Source organism: Procambarus clarkii, chromosome 5 (assembly GCF_040958095.1).
Source record: "Procambarus clarkii isolate CNS0578487 chromosome 5, FALCON_Pclarkii_2.0, whole genome shotgun sequence".
NCBI lineage: Eukaryota > Metazoa > Arthropoda > Malacostraca > Decapoda > Cambaridae > Procambarus > Procambarus clarkii.
This window is the reverse complement of record NC_091154.1, coordinates 9,018,890-9,039,894: the sequence shown is the minus strand read 5'-3', so window position 1 is coordinate 9,039,894 and position 21,005 is coordinate 9,018,890. Positions and strand designations below refer to the sequence as shown.

Below are 21,005 nucleotides of genomic sequence, written 5' to 3'. Positions count from 1 at the left end.
ACCCTGTCCGTCTCTTCTGTTTTCAATAACCTTTTGTTTCCCTTTCAGAAAAGCAGGCCACCTCTTCTGAGGCTCAACTGGGTGTAGCACTCTTTTCTAGTGGACTACTTTGCAACTTCTGGTTGTCACCCTGATTCCTATTTTCCCTGTAAATGAATAGGTGGGTTCTGCTCTGGCAGCTTGTGAGTGAGGCGGGTGGCTGACCGAGACTCAGGGTAACCCCGAGTTGCAATCTGGTGGCAGTCGAGCACATCAGAGTAGGATAGTTTCCTTGCAGCGTGATCATTTGCCTTGTTTTCATGCAAGGTAGTGTATCAGTTTCCTTATTGTACGGCTTCAATATTTATTCCAGTTACCCCATATTACAACAAAAACAAAAATTAAGACTTTTTTATTTCTTATTGTAACTATGCCAAGATTCAATACTTTTATTTAACACTAATTAGGATTATTAGCCTTTCAGTTATGAGGAATGTTAATGTGGAATTGTCGGTATTGTCTTGTAGCCTCTTGCTCGCTTCCTGTCCTAATACTTCTCATAATTTTAGCATCATCAGCCAACATTGAGAGGAATGCATCTATACCCTCTGGAAGATCATGCACGTATATCAGAAACAGGAGAGGTTCAAGTGCAGAACCCTGTGGGACTCTGCTGGTGACATCTCCCCATTCTGTGATCTTTCACCCTCACAATGACTCACTGTTTTCCATTGCTTAGGTACTCTCTTATCCACAGGAGAACCTTACCTGTTACTCCTGCCTGTTTCTTCAACTTACGCAATTGTAGGGAGCCGGTCGGCCGAGCGGACAGCACACTGGACTTGTGATCCTGTGGTCCCGGGTTCGATCCCGGGCGCCGGCGAGAAACAATGGGCAGAGTTTCTTTCACCCTATGCCCCTGTTACCTAGCAGTAAAATAGGTACCTGGGTGTTAGTCAGCTGTCACGGGCTGCTTCCTGGGGGTGGAGGCCAGGTCGAGGACCGGGCCGCAGGGACACTAAAGCCACAAAATCATCTCAAGATAACCTCAAGATAAGCCCTGAGGTAACCATGTACTATGGCACACACAAACCCTTTAAACCAGTCAACACCTTCTACAAACGATCCCTGGCAATTAAAAATGTTCAAGTATTGCTTTAACCTTTACCTGCCCCAATCTTGTTAACCCTTACACTGCTCCAATCTTGTTAACTCTTACACAAGATCGGAGCAGTGTAAGGGTTAACAAGATCGGAGCAGTGTAAGGGTTAACAAGATTGGAGCAGTGTAAGGGTTAACAAGATCGGAGCAGTGTAAGGGTTAACAAGACTGGAGCAGTAAGAGGGTTAATAATGCTGTATCTTTTAGCATACTGTATTTGTAATTACAGGGATAAATGGTGAACATCTTTTACAATGGTAACTTTATTTAAATTTCAAAGTATTATACTCTATACACTATTTAATTTCAACAGACAAGAGGGCCACATTACATGTACAAAAACTGTCACAGGTCCCAGTGACTGAACATACAAATATTCAACTAGCTACCCCACCCACACATTTTTTTCCCCCATACCTTGCCCGAAACGCTGTGTGTATTAGTGGCTTTAGGCATAGTATGTCCTAGCTTTATCTAGAAATCCAACATTATGTTTGTAACTCATCTTGTATGTATGTACTTTTACCTGAATAAACATTTGATTTGATTTGATTTAAGCTAAACGTAAAGCAAAGGACACTTACCTCCAATCTGCTCAGTTCTGAAGGTCCTGCCATTGAGGTTTGTTGAAACGCAGGGTGTGTGAGGGTGTCCTTTGGGGCCTGATGAAACATGGAGTGTGCAAGGTTGTCCTTCAAGGCTTGTTGAAACACAGGGTGTTCAAGTGTGGTCTTTGGGGCTTGTTGAAACACAGGGTGTTCAAAGTTGGTCTTTGGGGCTTGTTGAAACACAGGGTGTTCAAGGTTGGTCTTTGGGGCTTGTTGAAACACAGGGTGTTCAAGGTTGGTCTTTGGGGCTTGTTGAAAAACAGGGTGTTCAAGGTTGGTCTTTGGGGTTTGTTGTAAAACAGGGTGCATGAGATGCTCCTTTGGGGCTTGATGAAACACGTGATTTGCAAGGTTCTCTTCAACAGACAATGAGTGAGAGAAGTCTCCTCTGCCCATCAACAACTCGCTAAGAGGGTCATTTTGGATCGGTGATATTTCGCTTTTTATTACACTGTTCTTTATTTCCTCTTCAATTTCAATATTTTCAATTTTTATTTCAGCAATGTCTTCCAAACGAATATCAATGTCTTCGTGGATTTGTGGTCCAGGTTGCGAGTGCAAGTCACGAGCCTGCATGTTGTGCAGCATCTGAGAATTGTGGTGCATTTGGGCCATGTGTGTTTTGGAGGGGGAGACATCTGGCCCCTGCTGCACGTCGATGCTGTCTGAACATTGGACAGCCGCTGCTTCGGGAGCGGTAAAGCGAGAGGCTTCAACGTTTGCTGGTGGAACGGCACATTTACTACGGTTCACCTCTATCTTGTCATCGGCCGGAATATTATTTGTCCTATGGGGCATATACGATGCTGTATTGTCAGCTGGCAGTATTTTGTAACAAGTGCTCTCCCTCCTGAGTAATTTGGTGCTTTCTTGGTTGCCCGCGTCTTTTCCCAGGTCTCGTCTGCGACGTTTTTCCGGCTGCTGCCCATCACTCAGAGGCATTGGTTTCAGAAACTGGGTTGGGTCCTCATCAGTAGCAGACAAGCCCTTAATTTTGAGGCACTCGGCAGCTTTAATAATCCCTGGGATGTCTGTTTGTTGCACCACTGCCTCTCCTAGGTACATGTAATCTAACAGAGCTTCTAGTTCTTGACACTTAATGTCTATCAGCACAATCATCGGTTTTTTGCAAAGTGTTTCCTTGAAAATCTCGGTGAAGAAGTCACTGCATGCCGTCAGCACCAGACGATGAACAGCAAAAAACTTTGAACCGCATGCTAGGGTCACATCCGTATAAGAGCCCTGAAAAATATACAGTCAGCAAATAAAATTCTGCACTCTAGTTGGGATTTAGGATAAAAACTTCAGAAGATTTAACCTGTTGACAGCTAGATACATTTGTGCTCAATACAATCTCTCTACACTTTCCACAATCTCTCTAGGGCACTCGAAGCTGAGTGGACAGCATGCGGGAACTCATAATCCTATGGCCCGGGTTCGATTCCCGGCACCGGCGAGGAACAATAGGCAGAGTTTCTTTCACCCTGATGCCCCTATTACCTAGCAGTAAATAGATACCTGGGAGTTAGACAGCTGTTACAGGCTGCTTCTTGAGGGTGTGTGTTGGGGGAATAAAAAACCAGAGTTGAATGTAATGAAACGCCATTTTCTGGGTGAGTCCCGGAGGCTTCCCGGAGCTATCCATGGCTGATATGGATACCCCTAACTATTTTGCATCAGTCGATGTGGGTGGAGTTCTAGGCCTACCAGGGACACCACAAGCCAGAACCTGGCCCCCTCACAGAGGCACGAGGAGCAATGGCCCATAGAAATGCACATGTGATTTGGTGCATTCTATATCTGCCATCGACCGGGACAGGCACCCAGAAAGGTAAGCGTCACAAAACAAACAACTATTCTGGTTAACAACGAAAATCGTCAAACGAGTGGATAGAACTCTCCAAAAGAAAAACGAGCAAACAAGCATGACGTCACACGTGCAGTGGCGCATGTCTGTGCAGCTCAGACCCTCGTGCAGACCCTCGTGCCGGCGATCCCCACCCCAGTTCTGAGGCTGGATATAAAAAATGTGAAAAAACGCCAACCAGAGGGCAGGAGGGTTGCAGGGAAGCCTCCGGGACTCACCCAGAAAATGATATTTCATTACATTCAACGCTGGTTTTCTGGGAGGAGCCCCTACGGCTCCCCTGAGCTACTTCACCAAAGACAACAAAAGAAAAGGGGACTTACCTGGGAGGTGGTCGGTGCTCCACTCCTCAACTCAAAGTCGAGACAACAGGCTGCAACTGCCGACCCAAAGCAACACAGGCCCGACTGTGCCCAACTGGGCCCAGGAACGTTCACGAGGTAGGGTGCAGCCAGGACCATGTTCGACCGCCAAAATCCTCGTCCCCGAATGTCAGCCCAAGACATATTGCCAAAGACGGCAGCAAGAGCAGCATATTTACGAACATCATGGGCACAGGGATAGGCCGCAGGCTGGCTGGATTTAATTACCCTGCGGACCACCTGAGAGACCCAAACCCGCGAATAGGGAAGGGAAACCGGATCAACCCAAAGTGAATCCCCAGACACAGAAGCCGTGGCGCGCAGATAATGGCGGAGGGCCGCAACCGGACACAACGCATGATGCACGCTTGGCCTGACAAACCAAGCATCAACAACCCAAGGACCCCTCCGGAAGGCAGCAGTCTCATTCTTTGCCAGAAAAGAGGGAGACGGCTGTATACTAACATACCTATGACCATGACCAAAAGAGCAAAAACCTCTGCGCCGGAGAAGAGCATGAAGCTCTGCCACACGACCACCAACTAATGCCAACAGAAAAAAAAAGAGCTTTAGTAAAATAATCCTGAACCGAAGGGGCCACAACAAACCGAGGAGAAGAAAGATAGGAGAGCACTCTGTCCAAAGACCAGGACGGTGCAGGTGGAGCATGAGTAGGCCGGAGGTGAAACAACGCACGAGACAGTTTGTGAAACGGTGCAGAAGTAACATTGATACCGAAAGCAAGCTGCAGCAGCTCCGTCAGCGCCGCACGATACAAGGCGACAGTATTAGGCATAAGATGATGGTCCTGGAACAACCAGGAGAGAAAAAACAACACCCGAACCGAAAGCGAAGAGCAACGACAAAGGGACAAAAAGAACCAGAAGGACAGCCAGGAGACATCATACGGCCGCCGAGAGAAAGCTCGCAGGTGGGAAACCAGCAAGGAAGCCACCTGATCACCATAGAGATGGTGATAAACACGAGTCAAAAACACCAAACGTGAAGACTCGTGGAGAAGAGCGAACCAGTCTTGTACCGGACCGGGCCGATCTCCTGAAAGATGCGGAGCCGCGGAAAAATGCATCTCCGCATCTTTCGGAGACGCATTTTTCTGAAAAATGAGACAAAGAAGTGGTTCGAGAGTCCCACACAAGACCCAGCCACGACCAAACCTGGGAGGGAACCAGATGGGACTTCCTCCAGTTCACCAGGAACCCGAACCCGGCCAGCTGGGAAAGCACCAAATCCCTGGCGAGCAGACACACGGACCGACTGGGAGCCCAAACCAGCCAGTCGTTAAGGTAAACCAACACTTGAACACCTAACAGACGCAGACGGGGCACCACGACCCAGGTAAGGCGTGTGAACATGCGAGGCGCCAGATTCAACCCGAAAGGGAGACAACGAAAACAGTAACACTAACACCCCACAACAAAACCGAGCCAGTCCCTGAACCCCAGATGAATAGGGACGTGCCAATAAGCGTCCTTGAGGTCCAGGGACACCATCCAATCGCCCGGCTCCAACAGAAGCCGGACCTGGACAGAGTGGTCATCCGAAACGAGGGGCAAGAAACCCAAGGGTTCAGACGGGACAAGTCCACAATGAACCGCAGGTCCGCACAGTCTCGTTTTGGAACTGGGAACATGCGAGAAACCCACCTGAGAGACATCGTCGTTTCGACCACGCCCAAGCGCACCCACTCCAAGATGACCCGACAGAGAGCAGGAGAGAAAGCCTGCCCCGTCAGCCTCGAACCCCCCAAAGGTGGAGGAGCCACCGCAGGCCAAGAGAAACGACCTGAAAAGCCAACAAATCATGAGACCAGGCGTGAGCGTACAAGCCTCCCCCCCCCCACCGCCCCGTCAATGGGGCAAACCGCGAAACGGCCGCTGCCCCTTACGAGAACCCGACCTGCGAGCAGAGCAAACACCACACCGACCAGGCACAGGCGGGGCTGCAGGTGGCACCGGCACCGAACCCGACACTTGTGGCCGACCCTGACGAACAGTACCATGAGCCCTGGCACGACCCTGCCAGGAAGGAACCCCCCCCCTCCAGTTCCCCTGGAGCACCAACAATTCAGACAGAGCGGCAAGTGGAAGAAGCCGCCTGAATATACAGTAACGCTCAACCGCAGAGGACTCAAAAAGCAGAGGACAAAAAGAAGACAACCTACGAACCAGGGTCCAAGTGGACTCCAAAGAGGAAGCGAGAACCACCTGTCGACACGCAAAACGCGCAGCGAAAAACTGTAGCAATGCCTCTCGCAGGATCGGCGCAAACAGCTTCAAAAGAGCAGCCAAGACTAAGGCACCAGACCTAGGAACAGCTCCAAGTGCCTCTACATCCACCGCAAGCCAATCCAAAGACAGTTCCGGGAGGGAAAAGAAATGCAGGACCGAAGCTAAAAGGCCACGAGCGCGTAAGTTCTCAGCCACAAGCACAGCTGACAGGGAAGGAACCTGCACATGAAGCTGAACTGCACCAATATCCCGCAAAAGGGCAGGAGTGAAAAGGCACTCATTAAGATGCGCAAAATCGGCCCCCAGGTAAACCTGGACCACCGTCAATGCTTCGCGCCACTCAAACGTGCGGGTCCAACAGAATGAGTCCCAAGCATCCAACGAAAACAAAGGGCAGTCTGCAAGCCAGGACGACCCCGGAACCTCATAACGCACCCAGTAAGGACACGATGATCCAAATCTGAACGAAGAAGGATCCATTATGGAGGCACACTCCGGGTCACACAGGAGGTAAGCCACAATGGCTGACCGCACCTCAGGCGGTGAGATGCGGGAAGCTGAAAACCTCCGGAAGGACGGAATCGAAGAATCCACAGGGACACGGAACCGAACCCGGGAAGGAGCAGAACCCAAGTCCAAATCATACACAGAGGGGGGGAAAAGAAGACTCTACCTCCTTGCAACAGTAAGCCCTGCTCAGAAGGACAGAAAATCCAGGCGGGGTCCAATGCAGCCCAAGGACCCCAAGTCAGCTCCTCCCCAACCCCGGGAACCTCCACTCCAGGCCCTGGGGTCGAGTCATCCTCCAAAGCCCTGGCTTCACAAGAAAAAGCTGGGGCAGCCGATAGAGCCAGAAGGGAAGGGGCCCACTGGTCAGACCCTGGAGCATCAGCAGGAGGAACAGATTCGAATGCCTCTGCAGCCACCTTGGACGGGGCAACCCCCAAAACTACCCAAGTCTCAGAAACCTCTAAACCCTGCCCCAACCCCAAAGCCCTCAGACACTTAGGGGCCAGAAGCAGGGGGTGGGGACTGAAGGAACCACCGAGAGGGAAGAACGAGGGAGCGCGGATGGAACCAAGGCCGAAGCGACCAACACCCCCAAGTCCGAATCCCTATAGGCCAATCGGGGCAGCCTCGGGACATCCGGGGAAGCAACAACCAGGGAAACGACAACCGGGGAAGCGCGTTACAATAACTTAAACCTATCCTGCAACGAGCGTGCTGCCTGCACCCGAAGAAAATCATCAATAGTCTTGGTGAATTGAGTCCCGAACAAGCAACAGAGCTTGCAGGACTCAGGGTCGAATGTGTCACCGACCCAACAGGCAGCATGATGGAGGCAAAAACAATGAGTGTCACCCTGAGACAAGGGAACAGAGCAACCCTCAAACTCGCACAAAGTGAGAGGGGATGCAAGGGTCTCCTCCATCGGACCTGAGAGCCCCCGCAGGGTTTTCTAAGGGCCCCTAGACTGGGTCTGCTAAGGATTATCCCAGGCAGGGCACTGCTAACCTGCGCCCCAAACTACCTTTCTGGGTGCCTGTCTAGGTCGGTGGCAGATATAGAATGCTCCAAATTACATGTACATTTCTATAGGCCATTGCTCCTTGTGCCTCTGTGAAAAGTAGGGGGGGCAGGTTCTGGCTCGTGGTCCCTGGTAGGCCTAGAACTCCACCCACATCGACTGATGCAAAATAGTTAGGGGGGTATCCATATCAGCCATGGATAGCCGAGGAGCCGTAGGGGCTCCCCCCAGAAAAAAATAATTTGGTCTCTGGCCCTCTCGCAATTTCTGTTGAACCAATCCTGTTATCTAGTTCTGCATCTCTGTTTTGGTATAATTTTTTTTGTGCCTTTATCATATATTTCACAAAACTTGACATACATCTCATTCACTCCCTTGCCTAGCAACAAGTCTGTCCAATTATACTCACTAAAAAATTTTCTAAGGTTGCCATAACATCCTCTCCTAAAGTCAGGTTTTTCAATTGCATCAACCTTCTTATTTTCTTCCAGATTATAACGCATTGCATACATTATTCCCAAAAAGACATGGTCACTTTTTACCCAAGGGAGGAAGGTACTGAATGTCAAATATTTCTTCCTCCTTCCTGGTAAATATCAAATCTAGCATGAAGGGAACGTACCCTTTCCTGCATCCTCGTAGCTTGTTTAACATGTTGATACAAGAATGTTTCTAGGATGAGGTCTACAAATACTTAGGATAGGTGTGTGTGTGTGTGTGTGTGTGTGTAATTACCTAAGTGTAGTTACAGGATGAGAGCTACGCTCGTGGTGTCCCGTCTTCCCAGCACTCTTTGTCATATAACGCTTTGAAACTACTGACGGTCTTGGCCTCCACCACCTTCTCACTTAACTTGTTCCAACCGTCTACCACTCTATTTGCGAAGGTGAATTTTCTTATATTTCTTCGGCATCTGTGTTTAGCTAGTTTAAATCTATGACCTCTTGTTCTTGAAGTGCCAGGTCTCAGGAATCCTTCCCTGTCGATTTTATCAATTCCTGTTACTATTTTGTACGTAGTGATCATATCACCTCTTTTTCTTCTGTCTTCTAGTTTTGGCATGTTTAATGCTTCCAACCTCTCCTCGTAGCTCTTGCCCTTCAGTTCTGGGAGCCACTTAGTAGCATGTCTTTGCACCTTTTCCAGCTTGTTGATGTGCTTCTTAAGATATGGGCACCACACAACAACTGCATATTCTAGCTTTGGCCTAACAAAAGTCATGAACAATTTCTTTAGTATATCGCCATCCATGTATTTAAATGCAATTCTGAAGTTAGAAAGCATCGCATAGGCTCCTTGCACAATATTCTTTATGTGGTCCTCAGGTGATAGTTTTCTATCTAGAACCACCCCTAGATCTTTTTCTTTATCAGAATTCTTTAAAGATTTCTCACATAATATATAGGTTGTATGGGGTCTATGTTCTCCTATTCCACATTCCATAACATGACATTTATTAACATTAAATTCCATTTGCCAGGTGGTGCTCCATATACTTATTTTGTCCAGGTCTTCTTGAAGGGCATGACAATCATCTAAATTTCTTATCCTTCCTATTATCTTAGCATCATCAGCAAACATGTTCATATAATTCTGTATACCAACTGGTAGATCATTTATGTACACAATAAACATCACTGGTGCAAGAACTGAACCCTGTGGTACTCCACTTGTGACATTTCTCCATTCCGATACATTGCCTCTGATTACTGCCCTCATTTTTCTATCAGTCAGAAAATTTTTCATCCATGATAGAAGCTTACCTGTCACCCCTCCAATATTTTCCAGTTTCCAGAACAACCTCTTATGTGGAACTCTGTCGTGTGTGTGTGTGTTTACTAGTTGTGTTTTACTAGTTGTGTTTTTTACGGGGGTTGAGCTTTGCTCTTTCGGCCCGCCTCTCAACTGTCAATCAACTTGTTTATTAACTACTTTTTTTTTCTTTTTTTTTTCTTTTTTTTCCACACCACACACACATACACACCCCAGGAAGCAGCCTGTGACAGCTGACTAACTCCCAGGTACCTATTTACTGCTAGGTAACAGGGGCATTTAGGGTGAAAGAAACTTTGCCCATTTGTTTCTGCCTCGTGCGGGAATCGAACCCGCGCCACAGAATTACGAATCCTGCGCGCTATCCACCAGGCTACGAGGCCCCTATGTGTGGGGCCCCTACGAGGTGTGTGTGTGTGTGTGTGTGTGTGTGTGTGTGTGTGTGTGTGTGTAAACAATGGACAAAGCCCTACAAGCTGATTTGCTTAAGTTAAAATAGGAGTTGACAATGCAGATGCCTATCAATACAATACAATACAATATGCTGCATAGAAAGGTCATGCAGATGTTAATGAAAACACGTCATTTGCTTGTTCTCCACTAAAATAACAAAATTTTTCTTTATACCTGTACAATAATGGACAGTTTGAAATAAAACATCTGAATTAATGCATGTCACAGGAAGTATAAGTATGGGTTCGTATCCTGGCCGGGGAGGATTTACTGGGCGCAATTCCTTAACTGTAGCCTCTGTTTAACGCAACAGTAAAATGTGTACTTGGATGAAAAAACGATTCTTCGCGGCAGGGGATCGTATTCCAGGGACCGTAGGATTAAGGACTTGCCCGAAACGCTACACGTACTAGTGGCTGTACAAGAATGTAAGAACTCTTGTATATATCTCAAAAAAAAAAAAAAAAAAAAAAAAAAAAAAAAAAAAAAAAAAAAAAAAAAAAAAAAAAAAAAAAAAAGTACAAATATGGGAATCATCATGACATTGGGAATTTGCCACAATCTTTGTGCAATCTGAATCAACGATAACACAAAAATGATTACAGTGTATTTGAATAGATACTTGCAATAATAAAAATCCAGCAAAGAATGTAATGAAATGCTCTTTTCCTACTGTGGGTCAGCGGGACGGTCGGTCTAAGAAAAACTGGGTTAGATTGAGTTAGGCTAGGTGGGATGGGGATGGGCTGGGATATAATGGGATCAAATCCCATCCCATTCCATCCCAGGATGGGTTAGGTTAGATTAATCTTTTTTAAATAGTGGTAATGGCAGAGAAGGGGTACATACTTTTCTAAGTTTTACCTAAATTCACTTGAAATTACTAGTGTGCCACCATCTTGAATGGCCTCAACAGGGACAGGACACTGGTGGCTTATCAAAGGGCCTTCCATTGTTCCTGAGGCCTTTTTTCTAGTTGAATTTTGAACCGAATTATTGTCTTAGAATTTACAGCTTTGAGGAGGTAGATACTGTACTCCCATGGGTTTATAACCCTATGGATGAAAAAATCCATTTTCTTTCCTAGGTTTTAGCTTGTTAAAGCTTGAAGCTATTTCTTCTTTATGTATTTAATTTGACCCCTTTTAAAAAGATCGGCTGGATTAATATCCTGCAACTTGTTCAATATTTGAATGGGTCTCGACGAGATCAGTCCTGTCACGTCTGGCTTGCAGAGTGGTTAGTCCTGTGGCCCACAGCTGATTAGATTGTTTAGTTCAATTCACAAGTGCCCGAAACGCTGCGCGTGCTAGTGGCTTTACAAGACTGTAATTACCATATTTGTATCCTCACATTCCTTATGTACATTCTTGTATATGCATAAATAAAATAAATAAATAAAGTGTTGAAAATTAGATAACCTTCATGAAATGACAAATTAATGTGGCATCTTTCCAACATATTAATAAAATTTTAGTTACTAAGCAGTTCGGAATAGTACTTTTGAACAGTTTTGCTAGATAACTTTATGTCTTGCTTAGATCCTAGGTCCTATGTCATAGGTCCTAGACAGGAAACCTGCATGCAGTTTAGATCAATTTATTGACACAAAAGTCCCAACTCCAGTAAATGCAGAAAATGGACACAATTTATCCATGAAATGTATGATATCTTACCTTTTCTCGTAGTGTCTGCAGAAGGTTAAAAAATGTAGGCATGTGGTTATTCCACTTGAGAGAGACAAGGTTTTCACCCATACTGGTAACACTCCCAAACTCTACAACCTACAAGGAAAAATTATATAAATTATATAAATTATATATATATATATATATATATATATATATATATATATATATATATTATATATATATATATATATTATATATATATATATATATATATATATATATATATATATATATATATATATATATATATATATATATATATATATATATATATATATATATATATATATATTAGTATATTTTGGTAGCAGTCTTTCTTGTAAACATATGTTAAATATGACCAAAAAAGTAAGATTAATAATTCTAACACAAATTTTCTCACTATTTCTTATGTTTCTTTTTACTGTCGATGGTAATTGAAAAGTCTGTTCTCCAAATTTCATTTTTATTTCTAGTCTGACGTGACGCTTGAGCACGTTTCGTAACAACTTATTACATTTTCAAAGACTTTAGTTTACACACACACAACTGTAACCTGAAAACACTAAACAAGAGTTTTACTTAATACTAACATTGAAACGCTTGTCTTATATACTCGCCTTTGGGTGAGGTGATATGTTGCAACAGTTTTGGATGAGGTGGACAAACTTTTGACCAACACAAGACAGAACACGGTGCAATGGGCATAAATTGGATAAATGAGAGGGAAGAATGGAAATAACTGCAAAGGGCCTATTGGCCCATACTTCCTCTTGATGCTTCTATATTGGTACGGAGTCTTGAAGTGGGTAGAATATAGTTGTGCATTATGAAATACGGATCTCAGAATACAATCTTTTCAGATGTGACAGGAAACACAGGCTTCAAGCCTCTACATCAAAGACACACTCATCTGTACTGAGCTGCTAAACACCTCAAATGATATGGTGGAAGTGCTGATAATCAAAATAGAGATCCTAAATGTAGTTATTGTCCTTGTATATAAGTCACCAGAGGCAAACCCTCAACAATTTCAAGACCAACTAATGAAAATAGAACACTGCTTGGAAAACCTCACAAATCCAGCCCCGAACATCATCCTGCTTGGGGACTTCAACCTACGGCACCTGAAATGGAAGGATCTGGCTTATACAGTAATATCAGAAAGAATACCAGGAAGTTGCCTAAATGAACAGGCACATGCAAATGACCTGCTATGGATGTGAGACAGGTTTGCCTTAAACCAGCAAATAGTAGAACCAACTAGGAAGGAAAACACGCTGGACCTCATTTTCACCAATAATGATAAATTGATCAGGAACATAATGATTACAAATACCTGTTACTCAGATCACAACTTAATTGAAGTTCTGACAAGCATGGGGAATAGACCTTCAAAACCAGTCCCGATTCCCGGTGGAGGAGATTTCAGCAAATTCAACTTCAATAATAAACAGATAAACTGGAAGCAAATAAACCAAGACTTCACAGAAATAAGCTGGGAAGAACAGCTACAAAATATAAACCTGAACCAGTGCCTGGAAAAAATGAGCTCAGTAGCACTAGAAATATGCTTAAACCGCATACCCCTGAAAAAAAGAGGAAGAGATGCAGATTGGAACAGGAACGTCGTTCCCTCTATAGGGGAAGAAAACAAATCACGGAACAACTTGAGAGTCTCACCCTATCTCAAGAACGGTGAAGAAGGTTAGGTAGAGAAATAAAAACAATTAAACTCAAGCTACAAGAATCATACAAAACCCAGGAGAGGCAAAGAGAGCAAAAGGCCATCAGTGAAATAGAGAGAAATCCAAAATATTTTTTCTCCTATGCAAAATCAAGATCAAAAACCACATCTAGTATCGGGCCCCTGCGAAAGGGAGATGGAACTTTCACCGATGACAACAAAGAAATGAGCAAGTTACTGAGGAAGCAGTACAACAGTTTTCAGCGAGCCACTAAACACACTAAAAATTGATAACCCAAATGAATTTTTCATGGATATGATACAACATTAAATCGTATATCAGATGTCACTCTATCCCCACTGGATTTTGAAGAAGCCATAAACAGTATGCCTATGCACTCTGCACCAGGCCCTGATTCTTGGAACTCCATATTCATCAAAAACTGTAAAAAAACACTATTGTAGGCCCTTCACATTCTGTGGAGACAAAGCCTAGATACTGGCATTATCCCTGGCATACTAACAACAGCAGAGATAGCACCACTCCATAAAGGAGGAAATAAGGCAGAGGCAAATAATTACAGACCGATAGCACTAACATCGCACATCATAAAAAATCTTTGAGAGAGTGTTAAGAAGTAAAATCACAAAATATATGGAATCACAGCATCTCCATAACCCCGGACAACATGGTTTCTGGACAGGGCGCTCTTGCCTGTCACAGTTGCTGGACCATCCCCGCAAGCACAAATAGGTGAGTACAAATAGGTGAGTACTATGACATGGCATTAGATGCCATGGAAGACAAACAAAACGCTGATGTAATTTACACAGATTTTGCAAAAGCCTTTAATAAATGTGACCATAGTGTTATTGCACATAAAATGCGCTCAAAAGGAATTACCGGAAAAATAGGCAGATGGATCTACAATTTCCTGACTAACAGAACCCAGTGTGTCATAGTCAACAAAATAAAATCCGGTCCATCAACCGTGAAGAGCTCAGTCCCCCAGGGTACTGTGCTTGCTCCAGTACTTTTTCTCATCCTCATATCGGACATAGACAAGAACACAATCTATAGCACTGTATCATCCTTTGCAGATGACACTAGGATTTTCATGAGAATAGACAACATAGAGGACATGGCAAACCTCCAATCAGATGTAAATCAGGTGTTTCTATGGGCTACAGAAAATAATATGGTGTTTAACGAAGATAAGTTCCAGCTTATGTGCTACGGAAAAAATTAAAATGTAAAAACGGAAACCACGTACAAAACTCAGGCAAATCATAACATAGAACGAAAAGGCAATGTAAAGGATCTGGGTGTACTCATGTTGGAAGATCTTACCTTTAAAAGAACACAACTGCAAGAAAAATGACAGGTTGGATAACAAGAACCTTTCACACTAGAGATGCTATACCGATGATGACACTTTTCAAAACGCTTGTGCTCTCTAGAGTGGAGTACTGCTGCACATTGACAGCCCCTTTCAAAGCTGGAGAAATTGTTGACCTGGATAACGGGCAGAGATCCTTTACTGCTAGAATCCACTCAGTAAAACATCTAAACTACTGGGACCGACTAAAGAGCCTAAAACTGTATTCCCTTGAGCGCAGGCGGGAGAGATACATAATAATTTACATGTGGAAAATAGTAGAGGGGCTGGTCCCAAACCTGCACACAGAAATAACATCACATGAGACCAAAAGGCATGGCAGGATAATAATAATAATAATAATAATAATAATAATAATAATAATAATAATAATAATAATAATAATAATAATAATAATAATAATAATAATTAATAAATAAATTTTTATTCAGGAAAAGTGCATACATAGTTGATTTACAAATATAATGTTGGATTTATAGATACAGCTAGTACATACAGTACCTAAAGTCACTAATACACAAAGCGTTTCGGGCAAAGTGTGGGGGGGGGGGGGGGGGGAAGACACTTAGACTAAAACTTAATAGTAATAGGCATTAGGTATAAATTGTGTTGAAAAAAGGAATAAAAATAAAAAAGGGGGAACATAGCAGAAATCAACAATTGTACAAGTTGGAGAAAAAAACAGCATTGTTTAACAAAAGCAAGACATGGGTTGACATTTAGGGGGGTAAGGTAGGTTACATGGAGTTAATTAACCCTTGCACTGCTCACCTATTTTCGGCAAAAACGTCTTGGTGCAATTGTCAAGGACATATTTTTGTTATTTTTACAAATGTTCAGGTAAATTTAATGTCAAAATGTTTCCAAAGTCAACTATTTCCATTTCAAAACACAAATAGTAATGAAAACATTAAAAAACATTAAAATATAGCCAAATTAAAAAACAAAAAGCACAACTCTCTGAGCGCCTAAAGGCGCTTTGCGCAGTGCAGTGGTTAAGAAGCACTTGGTTTTACTCTTAAACTGGTTGAGAGAGGTACAGCCTTTGACATGATTGGGAAGATCATTCCACATTCTGGGTCCCTTGATTTGTAGAGCATTTCTAGTTTGGTTAAGTCGCACTCTTGGAATATCAAATAGGTATTTGTTTCTAGTTTGGTGCCCATGAGTTCTGTTACAACCTTCTAGGAAGCTTCTAAGGTCAGGATTGACATTGTAGTTCAGAGTTTTAAATATACAGAGTAAACATGAGAGGATGAGCATTGACTTAATATCCAACATTTTCAAAGATTTGAGTAAGGGTACCGAGTGCTGTCTTGGGCCAGAGTTAGATATTGTTCTAATAGCAGCTTTGCATTGAATAATTAGAGGACGTAAATGATTTTGTGTAGTAGAACCCCAAGCACAAATGCCATAATTGAAATAAGGATAGATGAGAGAGTAACAGAGCGTCACGGGATGACACTCCTGTGATGTGCAGGGATGTGCAGATGTACAGGGCGAGTGTGCCTGCGTGACGTGCAGGGACGTGCATAGGGATGTGCAGAATACCCCCGTTAAAAAGTAAAGATGCAACAGGTACTCTGAGAGAGAGATCTAACAACATCAGAGGCCCGAGACTGTTGAACACGCTTCCACTCCACATAAAGGGCATAACTGGCTGACCCCTCACAGTGTTCAAGAGAGAACTGAATAAGCACCTCCAAAGGATACTGATAAACCAGGCTGTGATTCATATGTCAGGCTGCGAGCAGCCGCATCCAACAGCCTGGTTGACCAGTCCAGCAAACAGGAGGCCTGGTCGACAAACAGGCCGCTGGGGACGCTAAGCCCCGGAAGCACCTCAAGGTAACTTCAAGGTAAGGTATGTTGTCAGGGTGTATACCTCTAGTTACATCGTAAGGGGTGCATACCTCTAGTTACGTCGTCAGGATGCATACCTCTAGTTACGTCGTCAGGATGCATACCTCTAGTTACGTCGTCAGGGTGCATACCTCTAGTTACGTCGTCAGGGTGCATACCTCTAGTTACGTCGTCAGGGTGCATACCTCTAGTTACGTCGTCAGGGTGCATACCTCTAGTTACGTCGTCGCCCGTAAAGCGACAGCAGTAACAGAATAAGAACTGTGTTGAGTTTTAAAATACAACTGGAAAAAGATCCTCAGAGCAAATGGGGGAACCTTTGACAACCCACCGGCTTCCTGTCCTCATCGAGGCCACTAGTGTTAAGTGGCCTCTCAGGTAAATTCAGGTAAATTGAGAGCTACATGTGCTATGCCGTCTTCATAATAATACTGCTACTACTTCCCTGTAATATGTCATGTAGGGGGAGGAGGTGATGGCTCTGGCCTCCACCGCCTTCCTCGCTCAAGGTGTTCCTTGAGCGAGTTCCTCAAGGTGTTGCTCCAAGCATGTGCCACTGTGGCCTGCAGGGAAGGCCAGGGGTCAGCGTGAGAGGTGACCCCAGGGGTCAGGCATCACCAGCTGAGGGGGTCCAGGAGTTTGTTTACAAGCTCCCAGTGCTGCCAACACTCCCCCGCCCGCCGCCGCCCGTTCGCATGCTTGCCAATCTCAATTTACCCGAGTTTACCTGATGGGACACTGCCACTTTCTAGTGGCCTCGATGGGGACAGGAAGCCAGATTTGTCAAAATTCCCCTTCTTCCTCCCTTAATTTGTCCTAATGATTTTTTTTCCAAACTGGATTTTAAAAATCAACAGATTTGGCATTTCCTGCTTCGGCAGGTAGGCGGTTCTATGGGTTTAATTTTGTATTATTAATTTATAATAATACAATTCACTGTGTTGCAGGACAGGCAGCCAGGTTATACTTACAGTACTTGACAGGCTTATATCGAGGTCAACCACCTCGATATAATATCAATAATATCACCATTATATCAACCCTTATATCAATATCTTATCCAGTATCTATGACAATCATCACTTTAATGATCAAAATTGCAGATATTCTACAGCACATGATGTAAACAATGTATTAACACATAATCACAATATCAATTTCACAGCACACCAGGCATGTGGTTAGGCAGTGATGTGGTGGAGGCTGACTCCATACACAGTTTCAAATTTATTTATTTATTTATTTATTTATTTATTTATTTATTTATTTATTTATTTATTTATGCATATACAAGAATGTACATAAGGAATGTGAGGATACAAATATGGTAATCACCAAATGTAGATATGACAGAGCCCGATAGGCTCAGGAATCTGTACACCTGTTGATTGACGGTTGAGAGGCGGGACCAAAGAGCCAGAGCTCAACCCCCGCGAGCACAACTAGGTGAGTACAGCACACAAGGCAAAAAACAAACTCCAAAATAGCACCTGCTTATCAGTTTACAACCAAAATGTTAGGTCACTTGGTAAACATTTTGATGATATATATACATTACTCACAGCACTAGGTACTAACTTATCGTTCCATATGTTCCTGTCTGTGGGTGCAGTCTATAGAATTCCTAACACTGATGTGTCCGAATTCAACTCAAACCTTAGAAATCTAATACTTGATAACAGACTGAACAAAAACCATCTAATTATCGCAGGGGACTTTAATATTGACCTCTGCGAACCTGAACACCCTACTGCTGTTAGCTTCCTCAACTGTATGAATTCCTGCTTCCTCATACCCTTAATCACTAGACCTACTAGAATCACTGATAGTACTGCCACGACTCTAGATCACATCTGGACCAACATAACCTCTCCGCTTACTTCAGGTATAATCACCGATAGCACTACAGACCATTACCCCACATTTCTCTTAACTAACATTAGCAAACCACCTCTAGAGTCATGGGAGTTAAGCTTTAGGCTGCACAATGAAACTGCTATAGACAATTTTATAACTGCTGCTGCTAATGTCAACTGGGAGTCTGAGTTAGGGACATCAACCTAGCAGTGCAATCTTTTCTTAAAAAAACTCTCAGCCTTTATGACACCCACTGTCCTATGCTTACAAAACAAGTCACAACCAAAAGTCTTAACAATCCTTGGCTTACGAAGGGAATATTTAAATCCATTAATAAAAAACATGACCTTGAGAAGAAGTATAGGTTAGGAACCGTCTCCAAAGAATTCTCAAAGAATTACTCGTTATTGCTATCTAAAATAATTAGACGAACCAAAACTAAATACTATGAAGATAAATTTACCCAAATAAAGAGCAACATTAAAAAAACTTGGAGCACAATTTCACAAATATTGGGATCAAAGAAGACTTTAAATAACAAACCAACACTCCTGTCCAATAACGATGGTCAGCTTTCAGCCTCTGATTCTGCTATTGAGTTCAATAGGTTCTTCTTTTCCATTGGGTCATCCCTTGCAAATGATATTCCATCTTCCAGTACTGATGTTAAGGACTATCTTACAGGTAACTATCCACAGTCTCTGTACCTAAAGCCTACTAATTCCACTGACGTCAATGAATCAAATCAAATCAAATCAAATCAAATCAAATCAAATCAAATGTTTATTTAGGTAAGGTACATACATACAAGAGATTTTACAAAGAGTGATGGATTTATAGATAGGGCTAGTACATACAATGCCTAAAGCCACTATTACGCAAAGCGTTTGGGAGGCATTTGGAAGGTCATTAATGTAGATGAGAAAGAGGAGAGGGTCAAGTATGCTGCCCTGAAGAACACCAATGTTGATGGGTAAGGTGGGAGAAATTGAATTATTCACAGAAACATACTGGAGCCTGTCAGTAAGGTAAGATTTGAGGTATTGCAGGGAGTGTCCTCTGACTCCATAATGTTGTAATTTAAGAAGAAGGTTTTGGTGGTTGACAGTGTCAAAAGCCTTACGCAGGTCCACAAATAACCCAACAGGGAACTCATTTTTACCAAGAGCTGCATGAATCAAGTTAATCATACTAATAAGTGCATCGTGAGTGCTTTTTTTGGGTCTGAAGCCATATTGACAAGAGCTAAGTATATTGTGTTTGGCTAGAAAAGAGTAAAGCTGCTTGTAGATTAGTTTTTCAAATAATTTTGACCAGTTTGGCAGGATTGATATAGGTCTGTAGTTGTTGACATCTGTGAGATCACCACATTTGTGGACAGGCGTTACTCTCGCTTTTTTTTAGAATATCTGGAAAGGTTTGGAGTTCAAGTGACTTGTTGTAGAGCAATGCAATGGCAGGAGCTAAAGATCTGGAGGCTTTTTTGTAAATTAAAGTTGGTATCTCCTCAAGGGCACCAGACTTGGTTTTAAGGGAAAGGATTATCTTAAATGCCTATTTGATATTCCAAGAGTATGACTTAGTCAAACTAGAAATGCTCTACAAATCAAGGGACCCAGAATGTGGAATAACCTTCCCAACCATGTTAAAGACTGTACCTCTCTCAACCAGTTTAAGATGAAAACTAAGTACTGCCTGATTAACTCCATGTAACCTACCTTACCCTACCTATAGTTTCCTACACTGAGCTTTAAATTTGCTCTGTACCTAGTGTTACCCAATCTCCTAATTTTTATGTAATATCAAACAACCTTATCATTATGTTCATTGCTGTCTTCTTTTATGTGCTAGCCATATGCTGTATTGTGACTACCAATTTTTGTCAACTACCATTCAAGCTGTCATTGCAATCAATCTTATATTGTTTCTGCTGTATTGTGCCTACCAATTTGTTGTCAACTACCATTTTAAGCTGTCATTGCAATCAATCTTAGCTACCTGTGTGCTTTAATATACTGTACCTATAATTTTCTCTCATCTTTTTTTTTTTCATTTCATGTAATCTGTTATCATTTTTTTGTCTCTAAATTTTGCAAGTATTTACCTCCTTAAAATTTTCTTAGATTAAGGACCTGCCCGAAACGCTGCGCGTACTAGTGGCTTTACAAGACTGTAATTACCATAATTGTATCCTCACATTCCTTATGTACATTCTTGTATATGCACAAATAAATAAATAAATAAATAAATGTCAACCCATGTCTTACTAATTTTTAAACAATACTGTTTGTTGACCAACTTGTATATTGGCTATTTTCTACCATGATCCCCCCTTTTTTATCTAATATTTTTTTCCTTTCAACGCAAATTATACTTTTCCTTTTAGATATATACAAGAGTTGTTACATTCTTGTACACTTTAAGCTCAATTACTTTAATTGAGAATACTTTAAGCTCAATTACTATAAATTTCTGCCCGAAACGCTTTGCGTAATAGTGGCTTTAGGCATTGTATGTACTAGCTCTATCTATAAAGCCAACAAACTTT

At 42.9% G+C, this 21,005-nt stretch overlaps 1 protein-coding gene across 1 annotated transcript in view; it reads right to left on the bottom strand.

Annotated features, from left to right (window-relative positions):
- Positions 1-21,005, bottom strand: part of LOC123767016 (uncharacterized) — a 72,900-nt gene that overhangs the window by 12,494 nt on the left and 39,401 nt on the right. Inside the window, exons 7-9 of the mRNA XM_069337520.1 lie at positions 16,932-16,973; positions 11,657-11,764; positions 1,725-2,990 (exon numbers count right to left, since the gene is read on the bottom strand). Coding sequence (XP_069193621.1) covers positions 1,725-2,990; positions 11,657-11,764; positions 16,932-16,973 — 1,416 coding nt within the window. The remainder of the gene's footprint in view (positions 1-1,724; positions 2,991-11,656; positions 11,765-16,931; positions 16,974-21,005) is intronic.